At 57.3% G+C, this 17,991-nt stretch overlaps 2 protein-coding genes across 7 annotated transcripts in view; both read right to left on the bottom strand.

The window, feature by feature from the left end:
* The window catches only part of C3 (complement C3), a 32,659-nt gene extending 28,263 nt beyond the window's left edge, over positions 1–4,396 (bottom strand). Inside the window, exons 1-9 of the mRNA XM_025861022.2 lie at positions 4,252–4,396; positions 3,662–3,854; positions 3,133–3,295; positions 2,964–3,034; positions 1,158–1,252; positions 988–1,070; positions 815–905; positions 477–579; positions 250–376 (exon numbers count right to left, since the gene is read on the bottom strand). Coding sequence (XP_025716807.1) covers positions 250–376; positions 477–579; positions 815–905; positions 988–1,070; positions 1,158–1,252; positions 2,964–3,034; positions 3,133–3,295; positions 3,662–3,854; positions 4,252–4,322 — 997 coding nt within the window. The 5' untranslated portion in view covers positions 4,323–4,396. The remainder of the gene's footprint in view (positions 1–249; positions 377–476; positions 580–814; positions 906–987; positions 1,071–1,157; positions 1,253–2,963; positions 3,035–3,132; positions 3,296–3,661; positions 3,855–4,251) is intronic.
* A 3,669-nt stretch (positions 4,397–8,065) lies between these two features.
* Positions 8,066–16,332, bottom strand: GPR108 (G protein-coupled receptor 108). 6 transcript variants are annotated; one of them, XM_073887239.1, is made up of 20 exons: positions 16,169–16,332; positions 15,436–15,555; positions 14,547–14,597; positions 14,298–14,380; positions 13,471–13,595; positions 13,282–13,343; positions 13,104–13,172; positions 12,894–12,998; positions 12,559–12,692; positions 12,371–12,446; positions 11,823–11,896; positions 11,616–11,733; positions 11,397–11,527; positions 11,266–11,309; positions 10,997–11,130; positions 10,750–10,833; positions 10,511–10,635; positions 9,129–10,288; positions 8,953–9,016; positions 8,066–8,882 (listed from the first exon to the last, which is right to left on the bottom strand). In XM_073887239.1, exons 1-18 carry the CDS (start codon positions 16,286–16,288, stop codon positions 10,216–10,218), a joined length of 1,728 nt encoding a protein of 575 aa, XP_073743340.1. In that variant the 5' UTR covers positions 16,289–16,332; the 3' UTR covers positions 8,066–8,882; positions 8,953–9,016; positions 9,129–10,215. The 6 variants fall into 6 exon arrangements, with proteins under 6 accessions (XP_073743340.1, XP_073743341.1, XP_073743339.1 ...); XM_073887240.1 differs by having other exon boundaries at positions 8,953–9,008; XM_073887238.1 differs by lacking the exon at positions 8,953–9,016 and having other exon boundaries at positions 9,057–10,288.
* Between the last annotated feature and the right edge of the window lie 1,659 nt (positions 16,333–17,991).

The following is a 17,991-nucleotide window of genomic DNA, read 5'->3' as shown; positions in this document are numbered from 1 at the left end:
CCCTCAGACTGGGCCTCCTCTGTCAGACTGGATCCTACCTTCATACCGGGCCTCCCCCCTCATTCTGGGCCTCCCCTCTGAGACTGGGCCTCTCTTGTCAAGCTGGATATCACTTTCATCTGATCTCCTCTCTTAGACTTGGTCTCTCCTCTCCCTTCTCAGACTGGATTCCACCCTCATTCTGGGCCTCTGCCCTCAGACTGGGCCTCCCCCCCTCAGCTGGGCCTCTGCCCTCAGACCAGGCCTCACCTGAGTGCAAGACAACAGTGACTGACACGTACAAGGACTTCCCCACCAAGTCATTTGCTTGGGAGGAGTACACCCCGTCCAGCAGGACCTTTCGGCTCAGCTTGGCCTCCCCAGTGCCATCTTCGATCTGGGAAGAGGAAAGGAGACTCAGAAAAGGGGAGGGGGGAGGGGGGAGGGTGGGGGAGGGCAGAAGTTCAGAGTGGAGGAGGCTCGGAGGGGCAGAGCACCGTAACGCGGGTGAGGGACTGGGCCAGCGAAATCCTGTGGTCACCATCCTGGATCCCAAAGATGACGAAGGCTGTTCCATCCACAGTCTTCCCGTACAAGAACCTGGGAGGCAAGAGAGTCTCAGGTGCTCCTCTCCTGAAAGGCACGCCTCCCTCCAAACGTCCACTCACTCCTCCCGCAGAGCCCCTGGCCCCTCACCTGCTTCTCACCTGCTCCACATCTGGCCCCTCACCCGGCCCTCACTCGGCTCCACCCCTGGCTGCTCACCTGATCCTCACCTGGCCCTCACCTGCCCCCTCACCTGCCCTACCACCTGGCCCCATTCCCAGCCCTTCACCTGGCCGTGATGGTGACCTCCAGGCCCTCCGGGTCATCGATATAGTAGAACTTCTCTTCAGGCTCCACTTGGACCTCAAAACTGGGCAGCACTGGGGGAAGAGACACACCAGTAGGGCACCAGCCCTGGGGCCCGGCGCCACGGGGTCCCCCACCCGGACTCTCTCCTCTTACCGTATTCCTTCACCTCGAACTCAGCGGAGAAGACCTGTTGCGGGGCATCTTCGTAGTGGACCTGGATTTTCCACTGCCCCATGCTGTGGGGGAAGGCAGGCGAGTGAGCCCCACATGCCCCCACGCCCTCCCTTGGGATAGGGAACCCCCTCCAGGAGGGCCTGACATACTTGACCAGCTCCGGGATGTTCCAAGACAGGGACAAGATGCCAACCTGGTTTTGAGAAGACAGGGAGTCCCGCTTGATGGGAATACCGTCAGGAGTCTGTGGAGACACGGAGGGTGTGTCTCTTTAGAGAGCAGGCTTAACCCCTAGGTTCTCCTCTCCCTCTCTGTGTCTGGCCACTCTCTGTGTGTCACGACTACTGGTTTTGAACATGGACTCGGGTCAGTCGGCCTGGATTCAAATCTCCGCTCTGCCATTTATGAGCTGTGTGACGTTGGGCAAGTTCCTTAACCTCTCTGTGCTCAATGTGCCCATCTAGAAAAAGGGATAAATAGAGCCCGTACTTCATCGGCCTGAGACCCGGTTAATGTAAGCCGGAGCTCCCTATCATCAGTGTCTGTCTGAATGCTAGCAATAACTAGCATTTACCACCTACTTTGTGCCGGACTCGGTGGTAAGCATTTTGTGGGTGCTGAGCCACAAAGGATTGCCTATGTTCGACTCTTTGGCCTATAAGGATAGCAGTTACATGTGGTTCGACCAAATCCACATTATTTCATTTGTTGCCAATAATGAAACGCCAGGAGACATCATGTAAACATCTGGCTTTCTGGCTTCTCTTGGAGATTGGGATAATTGTGGATAATGGATTCCTGTTGGTACGAGGCGACATTTGACTGGAACTGGGCCGAGGCTGTGCCATTAGAGGTGTGTGTTCGCCGGTCCCCACACATTCCACTGACCCCCAAAGTCAGCTCACGGCTGTCAGAACCTGGTTCCTGTTACCTTTGCATGATTTCAAGAAATACCTCCTGATGATTCTCTGAGAAAGACCCACCTCTTCCCTCCCTCCTTCACTTCCTCCTTCCATTTCCCTCCTCCCTTCCTCCCTTCTCCCTATATGCCAAGCACTTTCTGGGTTTAGGAGATAAGGCCCTGAGCGAACAGATAAAAATCCCTTCCCCTGTGGAATTTAGGTTCTGTGGAGGTTGGGGGAGGGGCAATTAGCAAATGAATAAACCCAATGTTAGGATGCCAAGAGGAGATGACAAGAAGGGAGAAGATTGTGGTGTGTGTACGTTGCAGGGGAGGGGTGGTTGCAATTTTATAGGATGCTCAGGGAGGCTTCTCTGTGAAATTGGGACACTGGTGACATTTGAGCAAAGACTTGAAGGATGTGAGGGGGCAAGCAGTGTAGGTATTTGGAGGAAGAGGGTTTTCTGGGTACAGCGGAACAACATGTGCAAAGGTCCTGGGGCAGGTCCCGCATGGCAGTGGGAGGTACAGCAAGGAGGCCCATGTGGCTGGAGCCGAATGAGTAAGGGGAAGAGAGAGAGGAGGGGAGAACGGAGAGGGGACAGGGCAGGTCATGCAGGGCCTTGGGGACCGCAGGAGGACTTAGGCTTTTACGCCAGAGAGGTGGGAACCCCTGGAGGGCTCTGGGCAGAGGGCAGGACCTGAGTTGGGTGCTCGCGGGCGCCCTCTGGCTGCAGGAGGCGGAATGAACTACATAGGTTTCCTCCGTCACCCCAAACTTCAGATGAGAAAACTGAGGCCCAGCAAGGTGAAGTGACCTTTCCGGGGTCACGCAGTAATCAGAGATTCATCTGGAGCCAGAATCCACGTGGTATCCCTGTATGTCTTCCCTGTTTCCAGGACTCTTTCTGTGTTTGTGGCTCTACACATTTCTTTGCCTTTAGGTCTCTTCAGGTGTGCCTTTTCTGGAGTCTCTTTCTCTGTCTCTCTCTATCTCTTTGTCTCTCCCCGAGTCTCTGCTTGGGGCGCATCTGGGGCCCTGGCTGGCTGGTACCTGGATGACGACAATAACGCTCCGACCCACGGGAAGCAGGCTGTGGTCCACGGTGAAGATCCGATAGAGGACTGGGAGGTGGCGGGAGAGAAAGGGGGCGGTGGGTGAGGCCCTGCCCCTCCCCACAACCCGGCCCCTGGCCCTCTCCAGCCGCTGCCCAGTCCCTTGCCTGTGGAGCCCGGGGTGTAGATGGTCTTGTCCGTCTGGATGAAGAGGTACCCGCTCTGAGGGCTGATCAGCACCACCTTCTCCACCACGGTGGCCCCAAAGGCCGCCTGGATAGTCACGAAACTGTTTCCCTTCTCTGATATTAACTCCTTGTCGGTCGGGATCTAGGGGTGGACCAGAGGATCATTAGGGGTCTCCTTCGGGGCCCCTTGCCCACATCCGGCCCCCAGGCCTTCCCTGGGGCCCACACCTGCCCCTCCCACCAATAGCACCTGCCCAGCACTCCTGGTCTCCCTGGTGTGGCCAGGTTGAGAGAGGAGGGCTACTCGGAGAGGGACCAAGGGCTAGAGAGGCGGCAGGGGTCAGAGAGGGGGATAAGAAGGGGGAATCAGACAGGGGGGCCCAGAGGACCTCACAGTGGAGTGGGGCTCAGGATAGGAGGGGCTAGTTCACGGAGGAGTCTCAGAGAGGGGCGGGCTCCGACGTGGGAGGGGCTCAGAGAGGGCTGGGGCATCAGCAGGCACACCCACCCTGACGGTGACAGTGCTCATGTAGTCATTGGCACTGGTCAGATCGGTTTTCTCGTTGGACAGCACTTGCTTCTTGGCCGGGAAGTCGTGGACGGTGACCGTGACTTCAGTGTTCTGCTTCAGGTCGTGGGCCTCCAGCACCACGGTCTCCTGGTTCCCCAGCCGCAGGATGTTGGGGGTGATCATGGAGAACCTGCAGGAGCAGGTGGGGGCAGGGGATGCTGTTCTAGGGGCCCGGCAATCCCAACCCTCACCCACACATTGGGAAACTCCCAAATCCCATGCTGTCAGACCTCGAGGCCTCCACTACCGCGGCAGAATCACTGAACAGCACACGCCATGCACCCTAAACCCACAGACCCCCGGTTGGAGAAACACCCCCCGCCCCATCACAACTCTGAATTCCACAAACACCCAACTCATGAACTCTTGAAGTCACGGGCATCCCGAATTCTTTAACAGCCCAACCCACTGGCCCCTGCCTCCGCAGGCACCCAAATGCACCCTGAATCCTCCTGAGACCTGACCCCACAAACACCCACTCCAACCTCAGAAGCAACGCTGTTGGGGAAGGGGTTGTGACCACTCACAGGGGCTCCCCCAGCACGAGGGGGAGGTTGGTCAGCAGCAGCAGCAGGCTGGGGCCCGAGGCAGGCCCCATGGTGCAGGGGCAGTGGAGGGACCGAGAGACCGAGGGATGGAGGGAGGGGATTGGGAGGGAATGAGCAGAGGCTGTTGGAGGCTGCCTTTTATCTGGCTCCTGCCTCCCCCTGCCCCCCCCCTCCCCCCCCCCCCCCCGTCCACCTCAGCCCAGCCCACGGCTCTGGTGGCCTTCCCCTCCCTGGAGCTGCCCCAGATTTCTCAATACCATTTCCTATTTTTCAATCCCAAGGGCCAGCGTGTTCTGGGGTAACTAACGCAAGGGCATGTCCTCCTGCAATGAACACACCTTCCCTTTGCCATGGCCTCCCTCAGGGTCAAGGCCAGGTGGTGAACCTTTCCCTGTTGCACCTACTCTGTGGTGGAGGAACACTGAGGGCCAGAGAGCCCCCCACCCCAGGTGTCTGGGCCTGACCCCCAGTCCACTTTGGGCCATGCATTTATTAACCAAACCCTTCCTACGAGTCCGTCTCTATTCTGGTAGCAAGAGTCCGTCATCCATGCTGGGGTCAGGCTGGGGGACAGAGTCCAGCACAGACGCTCCGGGCCCCATGGATTGTCTTCTCAGTGGAGAAGAGCGCTGCTGCTTGGAGGGTCAGGGAGGATTTCTGAGAGGGGGATATTTCAGCTGGGCTTTGAAGTATGTGTAGAAGTTCACTAGGCAGGTGAGCATGGTTTTTAGGCAAGGGGAGCCTGGAGTTCCCTTCACCTACCCTTGTCAGGTGACCAGCATGGTCTGAATGACTATGATGGTTAAAAAAAAAAAAAGTCGTCATTGAGCAAATTCCCCATTGCTAGCTTTTTTTCTGTCTTACATCAACATTCTCTTAAGATGTTATTATTATTACTATTATTATGAATTGTATTTAGTTTTTTTGGTATGAATACGTAATATATTCATATGGTTCAACAGCTAAAAGGTGCAAGGAGGTGTACAGGGAAAAGGTAACTTTTCTCCTATTCCTGTTGGCAAACTTTCAGGTTTCGAATGTCATAGTGCAACCAAATTTCAGGTTTCCTTCCAGAGATATCTCATGCATTTATAAATGTTCACGAGTTTTAAAAACAAGTGATCAGAGTTCTCTACATGCTGTTCTTCCTGGTTTCCCTGCCTGGGTTACACCTTGCTTTTTCATAAACAATATCCCCTAGAGACTGTTTAATACCAGTGCCAAGAGAGCCTCCTTGTTCTTAGAGGCAACTGCCTCACATTGCATTGTACGAAAGTAACTGGCCTCCTCCCCGTGGATAGACTTCCATGGTTATAAGCCATGTTCTCCTCAGTGAGTAATCTTGAGCCTGCATCACTCTCCAGTTCTGATCCTTATTAGTGGTAAACTTTGGGCACCTGACTAATAACCACTGTGAGCCTCAGTTTCCCCACGTAAAGTGAGGTTATAAATAGCAGTCACTTCACAGGGTTGTTATTGCCATGAAAGGATGTAACCCTGTATCAAAGGCGACTTATATGGATCCTATGGATCAGTCTAGAGTGTAAGGATCTAGCGTGAATAATCTCGCTAGATTTTGCTGTCTTTCCCTCCATAACTGTATTGATTTACATACTTGCTGCCCCTGCAGGAAATTGCTGATTTCCCCACTGCTTCATCATGACAGCCTGCTGGCAAAGCTTTGCATTTTTGCCTCAGTATCATTTTGACGTACATCTGTTGGATTTCCAGCAAGGCTGTGCATCTGGGGGAAGGGGTGTGTGAAGTCCAGGGCACAGGGGGCAACTGGTATGGGGGATTTTGATCTCTGGAGGACTGGTTTCCAAAGTCCCAAGGAAGGGGTTAATGGGGAACTCAGTGAGGATTTCCTGTAAACCACGCTCCTTTCCTGGCTATGCTGGCATGCCTGGAGTGGGGGGAGGCGGGCAGAAACAGAGCAAACTTGGCCCCTGTCTGCTTTGATTGCGACACCCCTTCTTTGGAAGGAGGGAGAGTGCAAATGCCTGCTTACTGTCCAGAATTGAGAGTAGACTTCTGAAACGGGGGAGGGGGGGGGAGAGGGGAACCTGCTAGGATCTCCCAACCCCCCATTACTCCCTCTCTTCCCCTCCCCACCCCCCAAACCCACCCTATTTCCTGGATTCATCATAGCCTTAAACATTTGGGCTCTGTGGCTTGACCATCTTGGGCAGGTGTTGCTGCTGGCCTCTGCCTCGGTTCCTTCTTTCTCAGAGCCTCAGTTAATCCTGCTCAACGATGGGATCGATGATAGTTCCTGCTGTTTTGACAATGAAAGGTGCTGAGATGCTTCGGAACCCTGGGCTTATAGACTTTATGGTCATGGTGGTGGAAGTCTGTGAATGATTGTGCCCCTGATCTCTAGGAAGTGACCTGAGGGATGAAGGCAAATGCAGAGCAGGGCCTGCTAGGAAGGAAAGAGCTCTCTGAGGCTTCTTCCTGGGGGTGTGCATTTGTGCCCAGAAGTGTGGGAGAGGGATGGCAGGCAAGATAAGCCAGCAGGGGAGAGAGAGAAGGAGACCGGGTGGGGTGGGAGGGGACTTCCAGTTAGCTGGTGCATCCTGCCCAGCGTTCCAGATACGGAGGGAGGGAGAACCGGGTTGCCTGAGCTGAGTGGGGTATCTGGGACGTACTTAACCCTAACAAAGTATTTGCTGTTTATCTGCAATTCAGATTGAACTGGGTGTCCTGTATCTTGTCTTGCCACCCTAGCTGGAAGGGCAAGGAGAGAAGGGGAAGGAAGTGGGGATGATTTCTGGGTGGGGGGAGGTGCCCCCCTCCACCCCACGCCTGCTTGAGTGCAGTTACTTCCCCGCTGCACCCTCTCTCTCTCTCACACACACACACACACACACACACACACACACACACACACACACCCTTCAGAGGCAGTGCCGGGCCTGGGAGCATCAGGGACCACTCTCCCTCCTGGCCCCCCACTTCCAGAATGGGGTCCTTGCTACACTGCTTTCTGAGAATTTCCCTCCCCCCACCATGCAACCTGAGCTTCCCCTTCTCACTACTTATTACTCATTAACTCAAAGGTAAACTTGGCCTGGTTGAGTCTCATCTGCCCCTTGGCTCCTTCTCCCCACCCCCCACCCTGCACCCTCTCACTCACACTCAGCAGAGGCCGGGGCCCCAGGGCCCCCACCTTGGAGGATGCAGGGGCAGAGGTTTTGACCTCCCAGGCTTAGTTCCTAATCTGTAAACTGGACAGTCCCACAGCCATGGAACTTCCCTCTGAGTCTTGGGGTGACAAGCTGGTGGCATCAGCAAGCAGAATGCTAAGCCTGGTGCCTCACACAGAGTGAGCGCTCAGCGCACCTGGACTGTGTTTTTATTTTTCCCGACACCTGCTCCTCCACCTTCGTGCCTTATTTCCGTGACAGCCCCGCCAGGCCTCCACGCCAGGGTCCCCCCCTTCCTCCCTGTCCCAGTCTGCCCATTCTCTCCACCCCTGTGGTCTGTGGCCTCCCCGCTATAGGCTCCCTGCAGCCAGCCCACCTACTCTACAGCAACTGGGGACTTTTTCTAAAAACACAACTTTGCGATCCTACAGAATTATGAGGCGAAGGGCTCCATGAGACTCTTGACGCAGCGCCTTATCTCACCAGCTTTGTTTATTCCACGTCCCTATTTTACAGACCAAGAAACTGAGGGCTTTGGCCACTTGCCCAAGATCCTCCAGCTGGCAAGAGCTGGGACCCAGAGCTCATGCTCCTGAACTGTAGGAGTTTCTGATGGCTGCTGTAACAAACGACCACACACTGGGTGGCTTAAAATAACACCTATTTATTATCTTACAGGTCTGGAGGGCAGATGTCTGCAATCAAGGTTAGGGCTGCATTCCTTCATTTCCTTCAGGAGGCTCCAGGGTAGGAATCCTCTTCCAGCCTCTTCCGCTTCTGGTGGCTACTCCACTCCGTGGCTCCTGGCCCCTCCCTCCAGCCCCACAGCTCATCCCCTGGCCAGTTTCCTTGTCACGCTCCTTCTCCGATGGACCTCTCGTGAGGACGCTTGTGCTAACACCGGGCAATCCAGGATCTCCTCCTATCTCAGGGTCTTTCGCTAAATCGCAGCTGCAAAGTGCATTTTGTCACATACTGCAACATTCACAGGTTCCAGGGACTGGACATCTTTGGGGAGCCATGGCCCTGCCCAGCCCTGCATGCACAGGGAGTAAGACTTTGACCCTGTGTGGCCACGTCCTTCCTTCCCTGCTTTAAACTTTTCCTTGGCTCCTGCAGGGACGGCACTGAGTCCAACCGTGTCTGCATCTTTAGGCTTCCACCCCTTCCCAGCTCCAGCCAGCCCGGCAGTGGGGCTCGCCGGCTATTCTGGGCTCCTCCGCCTTCCCCTAACTTCCCCAGTCTGCAGTGCCTCCCCACGTCCTTGTCTGGCTGGGCTATTTATGCACTGGGCCCGTTACACGTGCTTCCGTTTGCAAGAAGTCTGACCCCAGCCCAATCCTCTACCCGTTGTCCCCGGCCTGGGCCCCCAACCCCCCCTTCCCAAGAAGTGCCTCCCAGAGCTCCAAAAGGGGCTCTAGGCACTCTAGTTGAAGGGTGCCATGGGACAGGGGGAGAGCCCTATCTCTGGAGCTGCCCGTGTATGTATGTGTGTGTGTGTGTGTGTGTGTGTGTGTGTGTGTGCACGCGCCTATCTCTGGAGCTGCCCGTGTGTGTGTGTGTGTGTGTGTGTGTGTGCGCGCCTATCTCTGGAGCTGCCCGTGTGTGTGTGTGTGTGTGTGTGTGTGCGCGCGCCTATCTCTGGAGCTGCCCGTGTGTGTGTGTGTGTGTGTGTGTGTGTGTGTGTGTGTGCGTGCGCGCGCGCACAGGTGCATCACTAATCTGACGTCATTCCTCAAAGTTCAGGGCAATTCACGAAAGGTTAGGCTGTGCTGAGTCACTCACAGCATTATCCGGGGCGATCCCGTGGGACCCCCATCTTACAGGTTGGGTGAAACCACTTATCCAGGGTCACATGACAAAGGGGGGCGAACTCAAAAGGTTTGGTCGCAGGGAGTCTGGGCGCAGGGGGGCAGTGCCATTGGTGGGAAAGCGCAGCTCTGAAACCAGGCCCCTGCTGTTTTGGGTCCCGAGTCTCCCAGCTTGTCAGCTGTGTGACCCTGGGCAAGTGACTTCGCCTCTCTGTGTCTCACAGGCTTTCCGATAGGAATTAGGATCAACAGAAGCCTCGGAAGAGGAGCATCACTACGTGTTAGGCACGATTACTTCCAGTCTTCCGTGTGAGCTCTTGCGGGGCTGCCCACCACATTTTCCTGCCCTCCAGCCTCTGCACATGCTGTCCCCTTACCTGGGCCTGCTACCCTTCCCCCCACTTCTCTATATACCTTTCCCTCACTTCCCAGGCTGGGTCAAGGCCCTGTGATGGAACTGTCTGGTGACTCAGTCCTCTCCCTGACTGGCCTCCACCCCCAACCGTTAAGTCCCTTGAGTGGGTCTTCGCCACTGCTCTGTCCTCAGTACCCGCCATGGGGCCTGGCACAGAGCAGATGCTCAACTGATATTTATTGACTATGTAGAGCAATGGAGGTTGCAGTCAACCCTCCCTCCACAAGGAATACAGGTCTCTAAATTGTAAACCCAACCTCAGTGTTAGACCTCAACACCCAGAAAGGCAAGAAACCAGGGTAGCAAAATAGATCATATTGCCCAGCTGCGAGAGGTGGGTGGCTCTGGGCAGGGACAGGGCTGCCCAGTGCTTGGGGGGAAGAAGGGGGCCCTCTTCTGAATGGGCTCCTGGACCTCAAGCCCCAGGGAGCTGGGTGCTGCATGCAGCCCGGCGCCCTCCTCCCCCCGCCACACGTGCTTTGGGAGAGGAGCTGGAGAGTGAGGAATGTGTGTGGAGGGCAGAGGCGGGGGGTGGGGGAAGGAGGAAGGTTCCAGACACTGGGGATGATCACAAAAGCTCCCGCCCGCTGGCTGTTTTGTTGACTTTGGACAGGCCTTCCTGGAACCCAGAATCGGTCATTCTGGAGGCAAACAGCAAAGAGGTGGTCCAGGAGTTGAGGGGCACGAGGCCCCACCTGCCCGGTGCCCATCAAATCCAGCCCTAGAGCTGCTTGCCCACCTCCCCGCCCCCCCACGCCGCCCCCCAGAACCCTGGCCCTGCCCACTCTGCCTCCAGAGCCGCCGCACTCCCCCTCCCCCACCCACCCCTGTGGGCCAGGGCAGCCGGGTGGGGGGTGGCTCACATTTGCTCCATCTGCATGTCCTCCTCATCCTCCTGGGGCAGCTGTAGGTAAGGGTTGTTGCCTGCCGGCTGGAACTTGTAGCCAGTGAGCACAAAGAAGGCCAGGGTGGAGCCCTCCACCAAGAGCTGGGGGGCAAGGGGAGATGGGAGTGTCAGGCATAGCCCCCCCCCCCGCCCAGCCACTGTCTGGCCCACCCTCCTGTCCCCCCCCCGCCCCCCCGCCCTGGTCTTGGTCTTCACCTGGTACAGCCATTGCCACTGGAAGGGCATGGCCACCCGCAGCAGGATGGCGATGATGCGCGTGAAGTAGACGTAACAGATGACCTGCCAGGACACAGGGAGACGGCCGAGTGTTGGGGCTCAGAGTGATGGCGGAAGGAGGGATTAGACTGGGTCCGCCAATGGGCTGGTTGTAACCTCCCCCCCCAGCAAAAAACAAAAACAAAACACCCCCAGGTACTTCCCTGAGTGAGAACAGGGCTCTTACCATGACGTAGTAATGCTGAAACAGCTTCAGCTTGGCCAGGTTCACTGCCACTGAAAGGCGTGCACAGACGATGGAGGGGAAGGGGAGAGGTATGGAGGAGGGACGTTCTGGGCGGTGTCCAAGGGGCGGGAAGTCTGGAGGGGCCCGTTCAGAGGACAGGTAGGAGGGGCAGCCGGTAGGGAGGGAAGGGACATCCAGGGATCAGAAAGAGGGGCCTGGAAGCGGGACAGGGGCGGGGGGCACAGCAGGTCCTGGGACCAGGGCCTCACCCTTTCCATCCGTGCCAGATGCGTCCTGGAGATGCCGGATGGACCTGGAACGGGAGAGGGGACCCGGGCGGCGGTCAGCACAGCCTCCTGCCCCGTCTGCAAGGGGCCGGGGGTGGGGGCGGGAGCCTCACCAGACCACAGGGAAGAGAATAGCGCCGCAGCAGATGAGATCCACCAGGAAAAGGATCTCTTTCCAGAACACGTAGTCACTGGCACCTTCCTCACGGGACTCGAGGACGATGTAGGCCACGTTGGCCAGGACCTGCGGGGCGGGGGGAGGGGCGGTGTGGCGTGGGTAGGTGTGCCCCAAGGGGGCACGTGTGCCTGCCCACCCGGGGCCCCAGGTCTACCTGCAGTGGAATCACGATCCCGAAGATCTTCTTCTCCTTGTCTGACAGGATGTATTTGATGAAGGCCCAGCCAGAGCCGATCAAGGCGATGGTGATGAAGAGGAGAGCGCCCTTCAGCCTGGGGACGGTGTGGGTGGTGAGGGGGGGTGGCGCCCGGCCCTCCCCAGCCTGCCTGCCCCCCCACCTGCCCCAGAGAAGGGCACTCACAGGTGTGTGATGTAGTGCATGACAGCGAGGCCTTCGATGGGGTGGCCCTGGCTGTTGATGAAGTAGTAGTTGATCTGGAGGTGGATGGATAGATGGACAGTCAGACAGACGGACGGACGTGTGGGTGGACGGTGGTACAAGCGGGAGGGCGGTGGTGGTTCAGGAACATGGACAGTCACTGTGGGCATGGTGGCCACAAAGTTGACAGAACTGACAGTTATGACCAGGATGGCAGGTGGACCCAGAAATGGGCAATTGTGGCCGTGACAGAGGAGGGGACCATCAGTCAGCGGGAGAGTCAGAGCTGGGCCAACCGACAGTCAGACTGAAGGGCAGAGGGTCACAGATGGACAAGACAAGCAGACAGCTGAGTTGGGGGGGCAGTTGGGGGCCATGGTGATAAAAATGGCTGGATATGTGGACAGTTGGGACACATGAACTCCCAAGCCCAGGGTCTGCAAAGATTTGGGGAGTGGGCTCCACGGGCTTCTTCCTGGACCCAGAAACCCCAGCCCCGCCCCCTTCTGCTCCTGGCCCAAGGCTCTCACACTGTGGAAAAGGAGGGAGATGCTCTTGGTGAAAGCCAGGACTGCCATGAGCCAGTGGATCTTGAAGACGTTGTACCTGGCAGGGGGGTCAGGGACAGAAGGGGGTGGGGGGCATCGGTCAGGGGCAGGGATGGGAGAGCGATGACGAGGGGAGGTGGGGGGACCCCCCCCAGGGGCCAGGGCATTACATGTTCTTGCAGAGGACGGACACCCAGAAGATGCCAGCAGCCAGGAAGCAGGCAGACATGACCATGTACAGCTTGAAGAGGGGGATTTCCGCCGCTGACAGGAAGCCCTCGGGGTTCTTCTCCCGGATCATGACCTGGGGAGGGGGCAGGGTGGGTGGTGGGGATTTCATGCTAGGTCTGGACGTGCAGAGCTGTGAGGGTGCATCTCGCCCTCCCACTCTCACGCTCCCCTTCTCTGTGGCTCAGTCTTCCCACCTCCCAGATGGGCACATCAGCTTTCGTTCCACAGCACAACCCCAGGGAGGATGTGGTGTAGCTGGCCCGCCTCTGCTCACCGTGATGTCGAACGGCTGCTCCTGGCCTGGCTTTGAGTTGTAGCAGTTGTGGAAGTTGAGGCTGTATTGGCCTTCCTCGGCCCGAGAGCCGATCACCACGTGGAACTGGGTGGTGGGGGCACAGAGGGGGAGACGGGGGGGGGGCTCAGCCCGGGGGGGGGTCCCCACTCTGGGGGGGAGGTGGGGCCGCGGGCACTCACAGATACTCACACTGAAGTTGTAGGAATTGTTGAGATGCCCGAGACCCAGGACCAGTTCCTTGTCCTTCCCACCGAGGCCCTGATGGGACAGAGTGCCTGCTTCAGCTGGCCCCAGGCCTGGGTCTCCACATGCCCCTCGGCCCGAAGAGGAACAGACCTTCCTCCCTCCTGCCCTGGCTTCCTCGAACCTGCTGTTCCCCCTGAAACACTGTGGGTTTTGACTTGGCCTTGTCAAGCGCAGTGGTGGTCCCTATAGGGGGCAAGTGAATGAGTTTAGGGGTGGATGGGCAGGACAACAGAAAACTGGGCGGGGGGGGGGAGCAGCCGCGCAGCCCTGGCCGTCCACCCTCCCTGCTCACACAGCCAGCCTGACTCACCACTGTTCACTTTAGGGGTGACTGTGAGCTCTGGCTTCGGGGGCCCTGGTGCAGAGGGCACTTCAGGGAGGAGCCCAGGAGAGATGAACAGCTTCTTCTGTTCCCCATACTTCCGCACCTGGACCCTGGGGTGAGGGTGGGGGCTTCAGGGGTGAGGCCAGGAGGCTGAAGGCTTGGGTCACGCACACAACGTGTGCAGAGGAACTCAATGGTCCCTTGGGCCCTCAGGATCTCCTTTTTGAGGGCCGGTGTCAGGCTGAGTCAGTGATCACACAGTTCCAGCACCGGCCACCAGCCATCAAGACGGCTGCCCCATCTGGGCGCTGCCTGCACCAGTGGTTGTCACTTCCCCTGACACTGACTTACTCATTCCACTTAAGTGCATTATTTAACATGAAAATGTATCTATAGACAGGCTACCCAGTATTGCTGGACTCTTGGTTCTTGGGCCTCAGTTTCCTCCTTTAGAATAGAGATGGTATCAGTATAAAGAGTCGATGAATTAACACCTGTAAAAGCTCGCAGGATGCTCCCCGCCACATAGGAAGCGTTCAACAAGTACGAACGGCGGCTATCAATTCTCACAACACTCCTCTGTGTCTGTGAATTCTGCCCTGAGACCCCAACACTCCCTAGGCCCCCCTCCCCTTGCTCCCTCCTTCCCATAGTCACAAGGCTGGAAGGCAAAATTAAAAAGCAAGTGGTTTTCCTCCTAAGAGCATGAGGTTCTTTGCAGCTGGCTTCTCATTCCACCTGATAGCTTGCTTATGGGGGTATCACACCTAGGAAAAGATGAATGACAGAGGTCCTCAGGTCCATCAACTTACCGCAGATCCTTGGTGTTGATGAGGAAGAGAACCAGGAGATTGCTACTATTTTTCCAGAGAGGACAGTCGTGGGGGTCCTGGGTCTGGGGAGTGGGTGGGAGGGCGCCTTGGTTACCGCCTCCCACTAGCCTGGCCCCACCCTGCCTCCTCCCCATCTACCTTGCAAGGGAGGGTCACTTCTTGCTCCCCTCCCTGTGAAAAAAATGGGGGGGTCTCCTCACCCCCTCCCCCACCTCCTCCTCCACTCACTGAGTAGGATGGAATGCTGCCAGATCGAGCCCGAGTCAGACTGAACCCCACCTGGCAAGTGGAAAGAAAAGGGGAAGAAATGAGGAATTGCATAGGGACCTCCCCAAGCCACCTCTCTTAGTAGCAAGAGAAATGTGACCTAAAATTGACTGAACCCTTATTGTGTGCTAAGTCCCACATTCACTCATGGAATTCCAACAACCTGTCCTGCCCCTGCTCCCTCATACTCTTAACTCCTAACCATCCCATGCAGCTTAACTTCGATGTCACTTTTCCGGGGCGGGGGCGGGGGGTGGGGGACACCCTCGCTGGTCCTCTGGACCTAGCCCACCCTGTTTTCACTCAATTAAAATGTTGATGTGATAAATACAAATAAACAGATAGATAAAATGTTGATGGCTTCCTGCCTTGAGCTGTGGAATCCAGCACATGTGGACTTGCTTGCATCTAGGCACTGTGACTCTGAGCAAGCCACATACCTCTAAGCTTGTGTCAACACCTGTGAAGCTGGGTTTACAGGTGTAACGTTTTCACAGCATCCCTGAGAGGTGGCTATGAGAGAACAGACCCATGGAAACTGCTCTGCCAGGTACCTGGGACTCAGTGGGCATTAAAAAAATGCTAGCTACTTGTTCTGACTGCAGGAACTGGGGATGTCTTGTGCATTGGTGTGCCCTCCCGCCACCAACCCCAGCTCAGGGCCCAGCACATACTGCACGAGATTCTATTATTCCCATGTTACAGATGAGGAAACGGAGGCTCAGAGAGGCCAATGGACTTGCCCAAGATCACACGGATGAGAGGCGGAGCTACGAACTGGGGACTGGAGGGGGGTTTGGGAAACTTGTGCGCCTCGCCCTCCTCCAGCAAACTCCTCAAAGCCCCTCACCAGCGGGGCCTTCTCTTCTGTGTCCCGGAGGCCCAGTCGCAGGAGGCTCAGGTCCACCTCCAGGGAGCCATTGGCGTAGAAGCCGAAGCTGTTCAGGGGGATGTCTGCTCGCTTCTCCCCCTGCCGGAGACCAAGGAAGCAGAGGCGGGTCAGACTTCGTCTCACCAACTCAGCCCCACGGCTCTGGCGCGGGGTCGGAACAGGATAGGCCCAGCTCTTCCAGCCACTGTTCTGAGAGTCCAGAAGAGAAAGCCTGGGGCACCTGGAAGTCTCCGCACCGGGTGAGCACCACCCCAAGAGCAGAATTATTTATCTTGGTGTGCCGAGCCTCGACCTCCCAGACAGTTTGTAGATTCCAAGATCCCAGTGAGTGCCCAGAGGACCCCATTCTAGAAAACCCAGGGACTCCCCTGGGAGGCGCCAAGGGCCCCAGCGCCCCCAGAGCGATCCCAAAAATTTAGAGGATTAAGGAGGGTGGGTAGTCCCTGGAGGTGAAGTCCCACCCCCAGTGGGCCGGGCACAACCCTAGCGTGGTCGGCCAGGCAACTCCACGCGAGGTCTGGCGGGGGGGACTCCTCGGACGAGACCACTCGGGGCCTGGAAGCGGGGGGCGGCGGACGGCTCCATCCCGCGTAAGAAGAGGGGGAAGTAGGACGAGACCACTCCACACCAGGGACTTCCTAGGAAGCAAAACTGCGTCCCCCGCCCCAGTCCGCCGCGCGACGGGACTCACCGTCAGCGCCAGCCGGTGGATGCGCCCAGAGCAGCCGCCCAAGAGCAGGAGCAGCAGTAGCCGCTGCCCCCACTCCGCGGGGCTCCGACGGGCGAGCCCCCTCCTCTCACTCACTGCCATCTCTGGAGCCACCACCTCCCCAGACACCGCCTCTGACGCACCCACCCGCCAACGGGTGAGCCAATCGCCGCACGATGGGGGCCGACCCTCTGGCAGGTCAAGCCGTCCCAGCCAATCAGCGATCGTTTCCTCGAAAATCCGCGCCACTCCCCCGCACGACGCGAAATGGACATCACCAGCTCCGAATGGGCTGCTGATACTGCTTAACCCGCCTCCACTCTCACCAATCACTAGAACGATTGTACTGATGTAATTTGATAAACAGTCCATCTAACCAATCTGATGGATCTGATGGCCAGCCCTTGAAGCGGAATTCCTTCACCCACGCCCAACTGAAGATCGGTCCAGGACTACATTACCCAGAATGCAGTGAGACCAGAGAGCGCTACAGGGCATTCAATAAACTACATTTCCCGACATCCCCAAGGACGGACTTCCTCTTTTTACCCTGGGGATGTGGCTCCCAGCCAGAGCCCAGGCTTTTGGTAAACACGCACATCTGCCGAGGCCTGCCCTGTTCTAATCTTCCTGATCCACGAAGGACCGAAACCTCGTCCCAGGCTAAAATCTTGACCCTAGGATGACCTATGACCCCGGGCTGAATTCCAGCGTTAGGCGGAGCCTCCTTTATCGTAGAGTGAGGCAGCTAGTAGCCCACCCAAAGATCCCAGGCTGGGCTTGTCGACGGACTGAACACCAACCCCAGGCTGAGTCCTTACCTGCAACTGAGCCCGAACATCAGCCTGAAATCCAGACTTCCCCACTCCCTTCTGACCCTCGACCTACGCTGAGCCTGGGCCTTAATCTCCGGTTGAGCCCCCCACCTGGACTGAGCCCTGACCCCAGACTAGGCCTGACCTCTGGACCCTAGTTTGAGTCCAAGACCTCCTAGTGGGTAGCTGACCCCTCCGCTAAACTTCTGACCCGAGTCAGATCCCATCCCAAATGTGGTGCCGACCTGGAGTGAGTCCAAATTCCAATTTGAGTTTGAGGCCAGTGTTGAGACTCTTAATACCAGGCTAAGCCACTGAGGTCAGAACCCATGCCGAGCCCCTGACTCATCTGGTCGCCCAAGCCCTGGGGCACAGCTCACTTTGCAACTTGAGGTTTTCTAGCTCAGAAGCCACCAGCAGGTGGGGCCAGGTCCCCACAGAGCCATCTGTCCCAGTATGGGCTCCTGGGGCTATCCTCCTGGGCTCCCCAGTATGTGTACTGGTTTGTGTACTGGGAGCCCGGAGGCTTAGAGCCTAACTTGTGCCTGGGGGCTCTGGGACGTCTGTCACCTCCATAGGCACTAAGGACCAAAGGCAGGAGAGGATGAGGGTGAGAGCTGGAGGGTTCTCTCTCCCCTTTCATCTCAGTGCCTTAAAGAGATTAATGAAGTGTGAACAGACTTTTATGAGGGAGGTGACAGACTTCCAAGCCCCAGGGCCCGAGTGTCTGGAGGGAGAGGTGGAGTCGGAACCAGGGGCTGTACAGAGAGTGAAGCCTGATTGGGTCTAAATGGATGCGACTGGAAAATGGGCAGGTGGAAGCGCGAACTGGATGAGGGCCGAGGAAAGACCTGGGCCCGGTGCCCCAAGGACGGCCCGTCCTCAGTTTCCCGGCGCAGACTTTGGGAGGGGGGAAGGCAGGATGCGGTGGGGGTGCTAATGGATCGGGCCTTGGCAGAGGCGCGTTCTGGGCAGGATCGAAGTCCTCCC

This window comes from Callorhinus ursinus, unplaced genomic scaffold, assembly GCF_003265705.2.
Source record: "Callorhinus ursinus isolate GAN/ISIS: 27379988/994484 unplaced genomic scaffold, GSC_fseal_2.0 scaffold77, whole genome shotgun sequence".
In the NCBI taxonomy this organism is placed as follows: domain Eukaryota; kingdom Metazoa; phylum Chordata; class Mammalia; order Carnivora; family Otariidae; genus Callorhinus; species Callorhinus ursinus.
This window is presented reverse-complemented; position numbering and strand designations above follow the sequence as displayed.

Excerpts from the sequence above, each read along its gene's own strand:
- GPR108 (XM_073887241.1), bottom strand. The coding sequence starts at position 15,823 with ATGGGGTCCTCTGGGCACTCACTGGGATCTTGGAATCTACAAACTGTC. Across the intron at positions 13,344-13,470 it reads CACCCCTAAAGTGAACAGTG|GGACCACCACTGCGCTTGAC; the intron begins GTGAGTCAGGCT and ends TGCCCCCTATAG. Across the intron at positions 10,834-10,996 it reads TTCAGCATTACTACGTCATG|GTCATCTGTTACGTCTACTT; the intron begins GTAAGAGCCCTG and ends GTGTCCTGGCAG.